The sequence below is a fragment of the Xiphophorus hellerii genome, chromosome 1, assembly GCF_003331165.1.
Source record: "Xiphophorus hellerii strain 12219 chromosome 1, Xiphophorus_hellerii-4.1, whole genome shotgun sequence".
Lineage (NCBI taxonomy): Eukaryota > Metazoa > Chordata > Actinopteri > Cyprinodontiformes > Poeciliidae > Xiphophorus > Xiphophorus hellerii.
In genome coordinates this window covers 12,115,143-12,127,436 of record NC_045672.1, presented here as the reverse complement: position 1 = coordinate 12,127,436, position 12,294 = coordinate 12,115,143, and the positions used below count along the sequence as shown (strand labels likewise).

At 38.8% G+C, this 12,294-nt stretch overlaps 1 protein-coding gene across 3 annotated transcripts; it reads right to left on the bottom strand.

The window, feature by feature from the left end:
• Nucleotides 1-447: 447 nt before the first annotated feature.
• Nucleotides 448-12,129, bottom strand: LOC116725703 (tumor necrosis factor receptor superfamily member 25). Of its 3 annotated transcripts, none has more exons than XM_032571948.1 (11): nt 11,860-12,129; nt 9,024-9,105; nt 8,813-8,920; nt 8,563-8,667; nt 8,390-8,444; nt 7,240-7,316; nt 6,899-6,994; nt 6,550-6,711; nt 5,482-5,519; nt 5,078-5,171; nt 448-2,080 (listed from the first exon to the last, which is right to left on the bottom strand). In XM_032571948.1, the coding sequence occupies exons 1-11, from the start codon at nt 11,872-11,874 to the stop codon at nt 1,749-1,751; spliced, it is 1,164 nt and encodes a 387-aa protein (XP_032427839.1). In that variant the 5' UTR covers nt 11,875-12,129; the 3' UTR covers nt 448-1,748. The 3 variants fall into 3 exon arrangements, with proteins under 3 accessions (XP_032427839.1, XP_032427828.1, XP_032427850.1); XM_032571937.1 differs by having other exon boundaries at nt 6,550-6,714; nt 11,860-12,125; XM_032571959.1 differs by lacking the exon at nt 11,860-12,129 and adding an exon at nt 9,681-10,879 and having other exon boundaries at nt 6,550-6,714.
• Nucleotides 12,130-12,294: the final 165 nt, after the last annotated feature.

The following is a 12,294-nucleotide window of genomic DNA, read 5'->3' as shown; positions in this document are numbered from 1 at the left end:
TGCTTAATTTTCTGAACAAAACATATTTCATTGCCATGATAGCCAGGCGGATTTTTTTTTTTTTTTTAACTGATTGTGACAACAGTTCCTCCATGCAGCTATAAATATATAGACAATCACCATCTTGCATGTAATTTCCAGATCAGCAGTATATTCTCAAAAGCGTGAATGATGTCAGAGGTGTTCAATTGAAAAGCTTTTTTTTTTGTCACTTTTTCCTTTAGCTACATATTAGTGTTTTAAATATACCGCATCCTGTGTAAAGAATACAAAGACTGTAGTGCAGCTGTTACTCATACTGAGGGAGAATTTGCAATTCATGAGATTTAACTACAAAAATAAAAGCCCTTCCAAATTCCTGCCCAAATTCTTTTGACAGGGTTCTATTAAACAAGTCTAGTCCACAAAGCTGCTGCAATCCAAGTGTACTCACTCCACACACCAAGCTTGGCTTCAGCTTTTTTTATTCTTTACACATCACACGTAACCATGTGCACATGGTTTATTACAGTACCGCTTTGTTTTATAAATCTATCAACAAGACCAGTGAGCATTCAAATAAAAAGAAAAACACTCAAGATAACATTCATAAATAGTTTCATAAAATTAAGAAAAGGAATATCTACAACACAAATTATAGGTTCCGAGATCAAACACAAATACTTGTTATTAACCTCCTAAAAACTGGAAAGTCCAAGTCCTTTCCTGTCAGTGAACTGAACTGACACATACAAAAAACAAAAAAAAACCTCTCAAAGTGAGATACTTGAACACCACAAGCCAAAACTATCATTTTGAATGGAATAAGTGTGGTGAGGAAAAACCCAGCCTACTGCACACTGACACCGTTTTGCTTGCAGGAAACTGAAAATCTGACGTCCTTTGGGGATTTCAGTCGTCTCCTTCTTGAAAAGGTGAGTAACCAGAATCAGAATCAGTGGCTGAGTTGTACTGTCAGACTTTTATGCTGAAGGAGACCATGGGCAGCTGGCCTGCTCAAGCATCACAGATGTACTTAAAGTCTCCATTCAGCGTAGTCTTTATTTAACTAGTCGAATAGAAACAGATAAAACTGGAGGGTCAACTCCCGGAGCTAAACGAACACAGGAAGTGCAAACACGATGCGAGTCTTACTCATATTTAAACGTCAGTGCACCGCTGTGAAACCACAACTCTCTACTGTTGAACTATAAACGATGCCCACATGAGAGAAAAAGAGGTAGAGTGGTGTTTTCTTGGAGGTTTCAAGACAGAAGGTTAACAGTTGACAGAGAGGCATTACCCTTGTTTATATAACTTTTTTTTTTCAATGCCCTCAACGGGTTACTAGGATGGAGAACACACCTAAAGAAACAGAAAGTGCTTCTGAGAATTGTTACCGTTGGTGCCTTCATTCACATGATGAAGTCTTCCTCATGTGATCTCTGACTGACTGGCCTGGATCAAACCTACATCCAGTGTGTACAGTGTATATCTTTGGTTAGATAACACAAAAAATACATGTTGTGAGCAAGCCTATAAAGAAATCACACTGCTCTCCATGATGGTATTCACCTCCACAATTCAAGAAATACATGATGTCGTTGCAGTAGTCTGTTGGTGTTAAACTTTAGTTGCCAGTGTTCACGAACACCCAGGAACAAACTGAGAATTTATATTTCCTATCCCGCCTGTATCACAGACGGCTTTGTACTCTTTGCGTTTAAAGCTGCAGTCTCAGGAGCCGCCCCTTCCCTTCAGTAGCCTCGTCAGGCTGTGAGCGCCTGCTTCGCTTCGCACCTCCACTGCAGCCTCTCCAGGTTCTCCTGCAGCTGCTGGACGCAGCCCGACAACTCCATGAGGTGCAGAGAGTAGTAAACTTCATTCAGGCTCGCCGAGGAGCGCTGGCTCCACAGCCTCAGCATCTGGTACTGCTTCTCCATGGACCCGAGACCGGCCTCCATCTCCACGCGCTCCATCTGCTGGTCGGGCACGGACAGCAGTCGGAGGAACTCCTTCCATCTGCGAAGAGGCACTTCCTTGATGATCGCGTAGAGCACGATGGCCGGCCAGCGGTCACAGTGCTCATATCGTCTTGCATCTGGGGGGGGGGAAAGATTTTGCAAGTTTTCACTTTGCATCTTCAGCAAGTCCAACTTCTGGTTCAGGCTTATTTCCATTAACTTGAGGTAGTATTGAGGCTTCTTCTACTTGCTCTACTTTAATCTTAATATTTTATTGGGATTTTATGTGGTAGACCAATGAAAAATAGCACTGCAGTTACCTTTAGTAGCTCCCTTTAGCTCCCTAAATAGAATTCACTCGTTTTTAATCTAATCTCAGTATAAATGCAGCTGTTCTATGAAGGCCTCTGAGATTTTCTAGAATATCAGAATGAACAAAATGTATCGTGAAGATGAAAGAACATAGCAGGATAATAAATGGATGAAGTTGTGGGAAAGCTTAAAGCAGGGAAAGGTGATAATAAAAGTCGTGAAAGCCGATTGTGGAAAGAAAGCGACACAGTAGAGGAAAGATGTGAAAACTGTACTCTGGTCAGATAGGTGGAAAAAAATTAACTTTTGGCCTACTAAACTAAATGTCATTAAAAAAAAACTAACAGCACATCATCAAAACACCACCGTGTGGAACACGGTGACAGCATCATCTTGTGGCGAATGCTTTCCTCAGCAGCGACAGAAAAGCTAGATCAGAGATGATTAAAAGATGAATAGGACTACATTCTGAAAAGAAAACTTCTTAAGACTTGCGTCAGGGACAGACGTTTACCTACAGAGAAGATATCAGCTCTAAACATACAGTAAAGAGCTACAATGAGATGGTTTTTAATCAGAGCGTGTTCATATGTCAGAATGGTCCAAAGTCCAGACATAAATCCAACTGAGGATTTGTCTTCTGAAGACATTCTCCAAAATCTACTTCAGTAGAAATGCTAAAATTGTAGCTGGATTTGAGGCGCTCCTTTTGAAGCTTGATAGGAGGATGTTTCACATTTGTCGTATTAGCCTATTCTTTATAGTTTATCCTGTGACTGTCATACAGTCTAAGGTTAATTTCCTACAAGAAAAAAACCAAAAAAACCTAACCTGATAAACTAAGTGCCTGAGCTGGTGTTTAGCAAGCATGCAAAACAAAGATATGCATTGATTATCTGATTTCCCTTCACCTAAACTCTTGACTGACAGGCAAGAGACAGGGCGTCCCGTTTCCTCCTTTCCACTTAAACAGCGAATGACTGATTACAGATAAATTTTGTGTTGAGCAAGCACAGTTGAAAATGTGAGAGGACCAAACATTGAGATAGTGCAACATGAAAACAATAAGACGTGCAAAGCACTGCCAGATGCTCGATCTCACACACATCAGACATCCTACCAACCTTGTGAAGGTGACGTTCATCCAGACAGATAAAATGGTTATATTATCTTTGATCATGACAGTGAAATCTTCATGAGTTCATACAAAATATTAATAAAACAACACAGCATGATATTATTTCTGCGGTTTTATAAAGAGCTGCAGCTGGAACCGTGCAAAGCGATTCCTTATTTCCTTTCATTTTGCCTTCAAGTTAGGAGATTTTGTCCTGATTTATTGTTTTAATCTGGATGTTGTTTGCACTTTTAACTGTTTGATCGTTTTTTTTTCTACAGTTGTTTTGTTGTTTGTCCTAACTCTGACCTATGATTCATCCAGCCTGTTGAATCAGTCAGCAGCTTTAATCTCAAAAGTAAGGCAGCCATTTCTATTCTGCCTCATTTTCAGTCCGAATGAATGTCTTCAGAAGTCACACAGGTGAGCTGGTGCCTATCTCCAGCTAACGTTCCGGGCGAGAGGCGGGGTACACCCTGGACAGGTCGCCAGGACTGTCGCAGGGCGTGCATGTACATGTGGAAGAACGTCCTCTGGTGAAACTGGTGTAACATTGAGCTTTTTTTGCCCTACCTACGTATCACCATGTGGCGGAAAACTCACAATGCGCGTCACCCTGACCACACCGTGCCCACAGTGAAACTTGGTGGTTGCGTCAGTATGCTGTCAGAATAAGTTTCTTTAGCGTGGCCAGCGAGAGTTGACGGGGAAAAAGATGGGACTACCAACAGGAGAAAAGCTGTTGGAGGCTGCCAAGGATTTCAGCTCCAGTAACAACCATAAACATAAGCCAGAGCATATCCGTGTGTTCAGATTCATTCGTTTCCTTCCAGTTTAGCTGAGTTTGAGGTATTTTGCAAAGGCGAAGAAGGGGGGAGTGGAGGGGGAAACTGTTCTCTAAATTTGTTAGAGACACTCCTCAAAAATGTGCAGCTGCAGCAAAAGATGGTTCTGTACAGCATTGATTCAGGGGAGCTAATTACAAAACCATGGCAAACTTTGAAAAAAAAAAAAAAAAAGAAAATCGTGTAATTTTCATCCCACTGCTATGCACTATCTTAAAACTAGTCTATCAAGTAAAATCCCAATAAAATACATTAAAGTTTGTGGTTGCTTTTTAACAAAATGTAAAAAAAAAAATTTAAAGGGGTCAGAATGCTTTATAAGGCAATGTGGACATAGTTACTTCTATTTTCTGCTGCATATTAAAACAGTTTCAAAATCCTTCAAGGAATTTGATCTGTTTTGGAGAAACTCTCTTTAGTACTTCAAGGAGAAAGTAACTTTTTCTCGTTGACGAGGCTAAAGATCACCATAATTATGTGGCCAGCTTCATAGAGAGTAAAACTGAAAGGGGGCCGACTTCCTTAAGCGGCTTCCTTTCTTTTAGATGTGTTGCTTTTGTGTTATTCTGTGACTCATTTAGCATTTTTTGGTGGTTAAAACCCTCGTAGTAACACAGACACACGTCATGAGATAACGCCTGATAGGTTCCCACCTGGTGGGTGTCATCTGTACTTATTTTTTGTTTTCATTAGTAAAACAAACAGTAAGTAAACCAGTTTCTCTCTGGTCTTCTGGGATGCGTCATGGCACTAAAGTCGTCCTCCGACGTCCAGGTTATTTGGTCGGGGCTACAGTACGCGGAGAACAACAAAGTTCCGTAGAAGTGAACTAGTGTTGGGAACCAAATGATGAACTTTACCCGTGTGAAGACTGTGCCGCACGTGGCCGCCGATGTGAGCAGGTGGTTCCTGACAGAGCGACATCATGGGAGTTTCCTCAAAAACTGTAAATGTCTGTAAAGAACAAATAGCAACGAGTAAAACACAACTCCCCCGGCGTTCTCTCCGAATAGCAAAATTCCTCTGTAATTTTTCAATACAGGCAAATTATCTTTGGCCTTTGTCGCAAATGTTCGGTAACTACACCAGAGAGATGCTTATCGGCATTTCACTTTTGTTTCTTTTGACCTTTCTGAGTGTGCGCCTGTGTATGTGTGTGAGTGAGTGGTTTTAAGATCAGTCTTCCTCCACCTACAGTGCTGCAACTGTATGTGTTGTACTGTTAGGTGAACAGAGGATAAAGATCATGAGAGAGAGCACAAACCTGTGTGGTTGGGCTGCTACAGTGATGACTACGTTGTTCTGTAAGGAGAAAAGCCGATGATATCAGTTAGTTTCCTGCATATATCTAGTCACATTTAATACAAATTTTAAAAAAGTATTAAAAACAAGAAATAATGCTACCAGTGTCTGAAATCTCATTCTTCTTTTGTTGTGGTTAGTATTTTTAAGTATTTGTTCAGAATTATGAAATGACGCATTATTATTCATAAAACAGTCAAGCTAAATGGAAGGGCATGAATGTTTTGACATTTCCATTGCAACTATGACATGCTTAGATTATCAAAGGGCACATTTCATCACATTTTAGCCCCAGATAAGTCACACATTTTCACAGCACATGCATTCAAAGTTGGTCTAGTTTTTATTTTATTTTTCTGAAAGAAGGCAGTTCATTTGAAAATGCACTTCAGTTTGAAGCATAGTGTTGTTTAAGATGAAGTCTAACTGCATGTAAGGACTTTAACTTCCGTGCAGATTCAACTCAAAGAGAGTTTTAATGTTTAATGTTGTGAGAAAAGCAAATGTAGACAGGCCTTCAGGAGTTCGAGTGGGATGGCAGACATTGTTCTTGGAAGAACGTTTTGACGCTTCACCCTCACAAGTAAAACACAGACTGTTTATGTGTAAAAATGTGAGACCACAAGTCTCTGGATGAATTATCCTTGATGAATAAATTACCGTATCAATATTCGCTTTCTGAACTCTCACCGACACTGGAGACTTTGTTGTCACTCTTTTTTTAGAGGTGCTCACTATGTTATCAGCTGATGTTTGAGTTTTGTGTGTTTACTGAGAGCGTCACACTTAGAAAACTTCTGACATGTTCCTAGCTGCCTTGTTTTCTTCTCCTTCTTTCACACTTTTTGAAAAAATTTCTAGGTTTTGGAATAGTGAGATCCAAGTCCAAATAGAAAAGGAAGAAATTTATAGTTCATCAAAGCAATGTTAGAATTAAGTTGTCATACAATGTCGGGGGATAAATAGTGAAATTATCACGATATTGCTGCGTTTGATTCAGTTGGTTGAATTAGAATCGCCGTGTAGTTACCGTCCAATTTTGGTTCCTGAGGAAGTCTTTGCAGTTTTTTTTGTTTGTTCCAGCAGGGAAGAACAGCTTCCTTTCTGAGCAGGTTCCTGCAGAAGAGCAGCAGGAACCAAAAGAGCAACAGAGATGTAACAATCCCCACAAAAGAAAGCCAGAAGAGTGTATCTGCTGGAAAAGGAACAAAACAAAACAAAACACTGGCATGAGTTCTTTAATCCCAGCCACTAACATACAGGCGAAAAGTTAAGGCTACATCAATCTCATTAAAACTACGGCCACAGAGTTAGCTAATGCTGCAAATTAAGCTCAGATATAATGAAATTTATGGTTGAAATACATAGTTATAACTAACATTGACTTGGCACTTTCTCGATAGTTGGACTTGATGTTTTCAGTGTGGTGGGAGGAGTCGGTCTTCCTGACGGTGAAGCCGGGCTGGCAGTCGAAGCTTTAGCAAGAAAAAGAGAGGCACAGAATTGCAATCATAGTGCAAAGATAAAAAGGTGCAGTGCCATAAAAATACAGCACGTGTTCCTGAAAAAACGGCTTTAAAACTCTCACATGAACCTCACTTAAACATGCAGAAGAACTTCCTTTCCAATAGGAAAAAAAAACTCCTAATGTTTTTTAGTTGTACATTAAAAGAATTTCTGAAGATATGCAGAAAATAATAGATGTTTCTGGAGTGTTCACCTAATGTCCCCGCTCGAACTTCAGATGGAGCTGAACTGGGACTTGTCTTGCATCTTGGGTGCTTCATACAGTGCCCGCTAAAATAGAAATTAAATTAGTCTTTATTGCTTTATTCCACAGAGGAGGAAATTCAATTTTAACATGTCACATATGTTCCCATATTTATATATATATATATATATAAGATAAAATAAGTAAATATGGACATCTTCACTTCGATTTGCATTCAAATTACAGTTATTGTGCGCAGTACTTTCTTTTGTTTACAGGACCTTTCTCACTATGTATTCAGTATGAATGGTCAAGAGTCAAAAGCAGCACATGTTTTTAACCAGATATATTAAATACATTCTGAAGCTAGTGAGGTTTGAACAGAGTAAAGCAAGCGAATCTCTCCAGCATTAATTAAATACTAGAATTAAGTTCCATTTTCGACTTTGAATCGTTTCCCACTAAGTAAAGTAACAAAAACATATAGAATAAGGTGAGACGGCTACCAAATTTACCCAGTTCAAACATTTGAAGCCTAGTGTCGGCAAAAGGAAACTTTTTTGACAAATATAAAAGCAGCCTGCGCAAAGGAACGATGCTGTCATGTTTGACATTTTATTTTTAAAGCTATCAACACATTCTGTTGAAGTACAGAGTTAGAATAGTTTTCTTGAGTGTGAATCCTTATCAACCTTATCAAAGCTTCCTGCATACCGAGACATTTGCAGTAAACGGTGTGCAACCCAGGCAGCGCAGGGCCTCAGCTAAACCACAGAAACTGGTTGTCCTCAAAGAGATGAGCTATATATACGAGTATGATATATGTCTACTTACTAAGTATATAATTTGACTTCAATCATCACAAACTGTTTTCATGAATTATTAAACTGTTATACAATTGTATTGATTTATTTACTTTTATAAACAGCATTTCTAAAAACTAGAATGGTAACATATAACATTTCAAATTTAAGGCATTGCCAGCTCTGCTTATTTTTTATGGCTGTCATGACAAAGCAATTGCATGACATTTAAAGTAATTGAGTGTCTTTATGTTCTCCTATTTTCTGATTGGCCGAAGGCTGTTAACAAGCAGATAACTGGACAACTAAGATAAATGCCACCATGTCTGAATGTCCCTAAATGCACCGTCTCTTACCTTTGGCAGGTCTGGCACATATCACAATAATCTTCATTGATGTCGTTGATGGAACCTGAAAAATATATGATCAGACTTTTTTTTCTGATTTGGTTCTGTTTTTTTTTTTTTTTAGAAGAGTTGATTTTGATCAAATGGAAGGGGCCCTGAACATTTGGTCTGGCTTGACTCACTGTTTTCGGAGCATTTCTTGCAGTCGCCATCCTTTGAATAGTGTCCAGAAGGGCAGATGCACACCTCATCGCTTCTAGCTGTGCATGGTTTTTTAACTCCCCCCCCATCAGAAAAAAATAGACAGGTTATTTTTTATATAGCAGACATTAAATGCCCTTTTTTGACCATACTGTCCATCTGATTCATTTAAAATATTCTTACATTTCATGCGTTTTCCTAATGTCTTACAAAATGACTGAAGATACTTACTACCACAACTACTGCACCGAAGACAGAACGTAAGAGAATGGCTTCTGTCTGTATATGTGCCCTCTGGGCATAGCTTGCAGGAATGATTTTTAGCATCTTTATAATATCCTGAGAACACGCCAAAAGAAGCAGAAGAAATGTTAGCTGAACTTGTACAGATTGGTAACTTGTGTACAGAAGGCTAGACTTGCATTTTGCTGTAACAACCTACCAGCTTCGCAGTTTGAGTCTTGCCCTGTCGCCTCAAGGAGACTCACTCTGGTGGACATGAAGGCTAGTATCAGTGAAACAACCTGGAACAAAATTGAATGTGAGATTTCAGGGTTGATTTTTCTCATAAGCAACGTTGACTCAAACACAAATTCTGTCGGTCTATTACATCATTGAGCCTCAGGAAATTAGGAAGATCACGCACGAGGATTTATGATGACCAAGAAATCCAAATTAATGCATTAAAACCCGCTTTTATTGCTTTTCAATTCAGTCAAAGCCAAATGTTTTCACTTATATTTGACGACTGATGACCTCCAGGTCTTTGAGGTTGGAAGGACTCATTTCCATCACCATAAGATTGTCCACCAGCTTCAGGACTCTGACTCGGATGCTCCAAAATGTTTATATTGCTTCCAGTCAGGAGAAACATGTTTAAAAAAAATGGCTAGGTTTAATTATGTTTTTTAACTGTGACTGAGATTTTTATATCAAGGTGTCCATCACTGTGAGTAACTTTTATCACAGTAGGTTTGTGTAATCTCTGGAGGTGGTGTAAAAGCCACCAAGTACTCAGATAACTTGCTGCAGATAGTCCCAGTCAACAAGACATGTAGCTCTATTGTATCCTAGAAGAGTAAAGAGAAGTAAGAATTACCTTAAGGCAGTTTTTGGGCAGACATGAAAGAGACTTCACAAAGAGGCAAGTAGCCGAGTCTGTGGGCAGCAAGTTGAATCAGTACTGGTGGGTTGTGATTATTAAAGACGAGCTCATTTGTTAATGATTTACTGGAACATCAACAGAACTCCCCAGTCAGTTTCTGGAAGCATTTCAAAACAAAGAGTCTTCACTGCACACATTAAAACACTCCTCTTTGGGCTGCTACTACCTAATAAACCTCTACTGGTATCTACACAAGTACACGCATAGTTTAACAGCAACCTGAACCAACATCTTGTTTGACTTCATGCTTCCGAGGAAACAATTACGTAGTAAATGGCTTGGGTGATTCTCACAGTATGGAAAGGTCAAGTAAAAACACAAGTTCATGCTTTCTTATCTAAACTTAGTTTTTTAGGTAATTGTTGCACAGAACACTGAATTATATCTTCTCTGGGGCGCTGTGTGGTGCAGGGTAAAGCACAACCCACATATGGAGGCCGTAGTGCTTGGCGTGGACGTCAGAGGTTCGACTCCTAGCCTGATGACCTTTGTCGCATATCTTCCCCCTCTCTTCGTTACCCTCCTTCCTGTCAATTCACTATCAAAAATAGGCCACCAGAGCTATTAAAACGTTTGAATATATATGTCTTCTCTCAATAGAGAAAGTGAGGGAGTCTGTGAACTTCATAAAAGTTCATATCAGCTGGATAATTAGTCTTGCTCTCTGCTCTGGTAGCCAGCCTGCATTCAGCTGATTATAGCTTGCCATCTTCTACTTATATAAAATTGTTCTATGAAGACCCATGGTGTTTTTGTGCTTTGGTTAAAAAAATAAAGATCATAAACTTTTAAGAGAATGAATACATTCTCTTTTATTCATGAACATAGAGAAAAACAAAAAGCAGTCTGTAGCTTGACTGTAAAATGACAAAAAAAAATGTTTTCCTTTCCTATTTGTGCCATTCTGTTTTGGAAATTCAGCCCAGGTATTGTTTAAAACATTACCTATAAAATCTATTAAATATATATTGTATTGCTTTTCTATCAAAAACCAGTGCTGAGTTCAATTCTGGTTCCAGACCCACAGGTTGGCGACCAGGGGTTGGATCCAGGAAAAACTTAACTTGAAGGTAACTTAATAACTACTCAATCATTAGACTGTTAAAAAGACAATAACAAAAATAACAACAATAGATACATAAATAAAACATAAATAACTAATTAATAGGGTAGATTGAACAGCAGACTTTATTTTATTGATTAATGAAAAGGGAATAAATCATTTTTAATTTGCCATTTCTGTCACAATGTAAATAAAAATACATTAATTTTTTCCTCTTTTAACTTATACTCCCATTACATTCTTGTACATATTTTTGGGAGATACTTCATTCATTTATCATCTCAAACTAAATTCTTGGTTAAATGAAAACAATGTTACATCTACATCTGTCGAGGACGCAAACAGTTTTGGTCTGAATGTTATCAAGAACCAAACTGGAGAGGGTAGTACATTAAAACACTCTAAAGAGCCAAATGTTGCTCTGGAGACGCACATTTCAGATCACTGCCCTCAAAATACATCTCACACTTCTTAACGAGTCAGCTATCCAATGAATGAATCAGAAAAGTGTTAACTTCAGAGGATATTCTAAAATCCGATTAATCGCAAAAGGACTTCTAAAGACATATTTATGCAAAACCTGTCAAAAAGGACAGTTAATATAAATAGCAAAAACTAGTTTATCAACAAAAAGGTCAGGACTGTTTGAGTTATAACTTTTTAACTGGTATAGTTGGGCTGTACAAATCTCCACTACTGTGATTTTTCTTTTCAGTGAAAAAGTGAAAAGATGGTAACCACTGACCTAGATTCTAAAAGCGAAATTCAACACCTTGCCCAACTACATTCAGTCTAACAAGTCAGATTAAGTCACACCATCTTGAAATTAAAATGAAGTACTTAACTTTTCACACTTTTTTTTAATCACAACTCAAAACCAAGCCGCATCAGTGTATTTCATGCTATCTTGTGAATCATCACCGTTCAAGAACGCTTATCGCATTTCCTAAAACTCTAGAAAAAGACAGCCAAGCACAAAAAATAAAATAAAATCATCCTTCTTATCCAACCAGCAAACGATCCAAATAATTCAAAGTCTGGATTACTTACCCACACAATGTCCATATCAGGAGCCCAGAGTGTAAGAAAGTTTGTTTTTTTTTCTTTTTAAATGAAAATAATAAATAAATAAAAAATGGGGGTATCTAGTCGTCACTGCGTGTTGGTCCCACCGCGTCAACTAACAGGATGAGGCATTCTGACTGTAACTCATCAGATTTCCTGAATCTGACTCCAACAGACTGCTAAAGCTGGACTGTTGTTGCATATTTGTGTGTAAGGGCTGTCACTTCTTTGGAGAGATGTGGTGTGAAAAAACAGGAAACGTAATGAGATCACTCACCTCCTCTCCCCCTCCTCCCCACTCGCACACAGACACACAACAGCGTTCAGAGCAACACACCGGTTCCTCCAACCAGTGGCTTCTCACAGTTCCAGCGAATCTTCAATTGCTGACATATGTAGGAATAATGTGTGAAAGATACA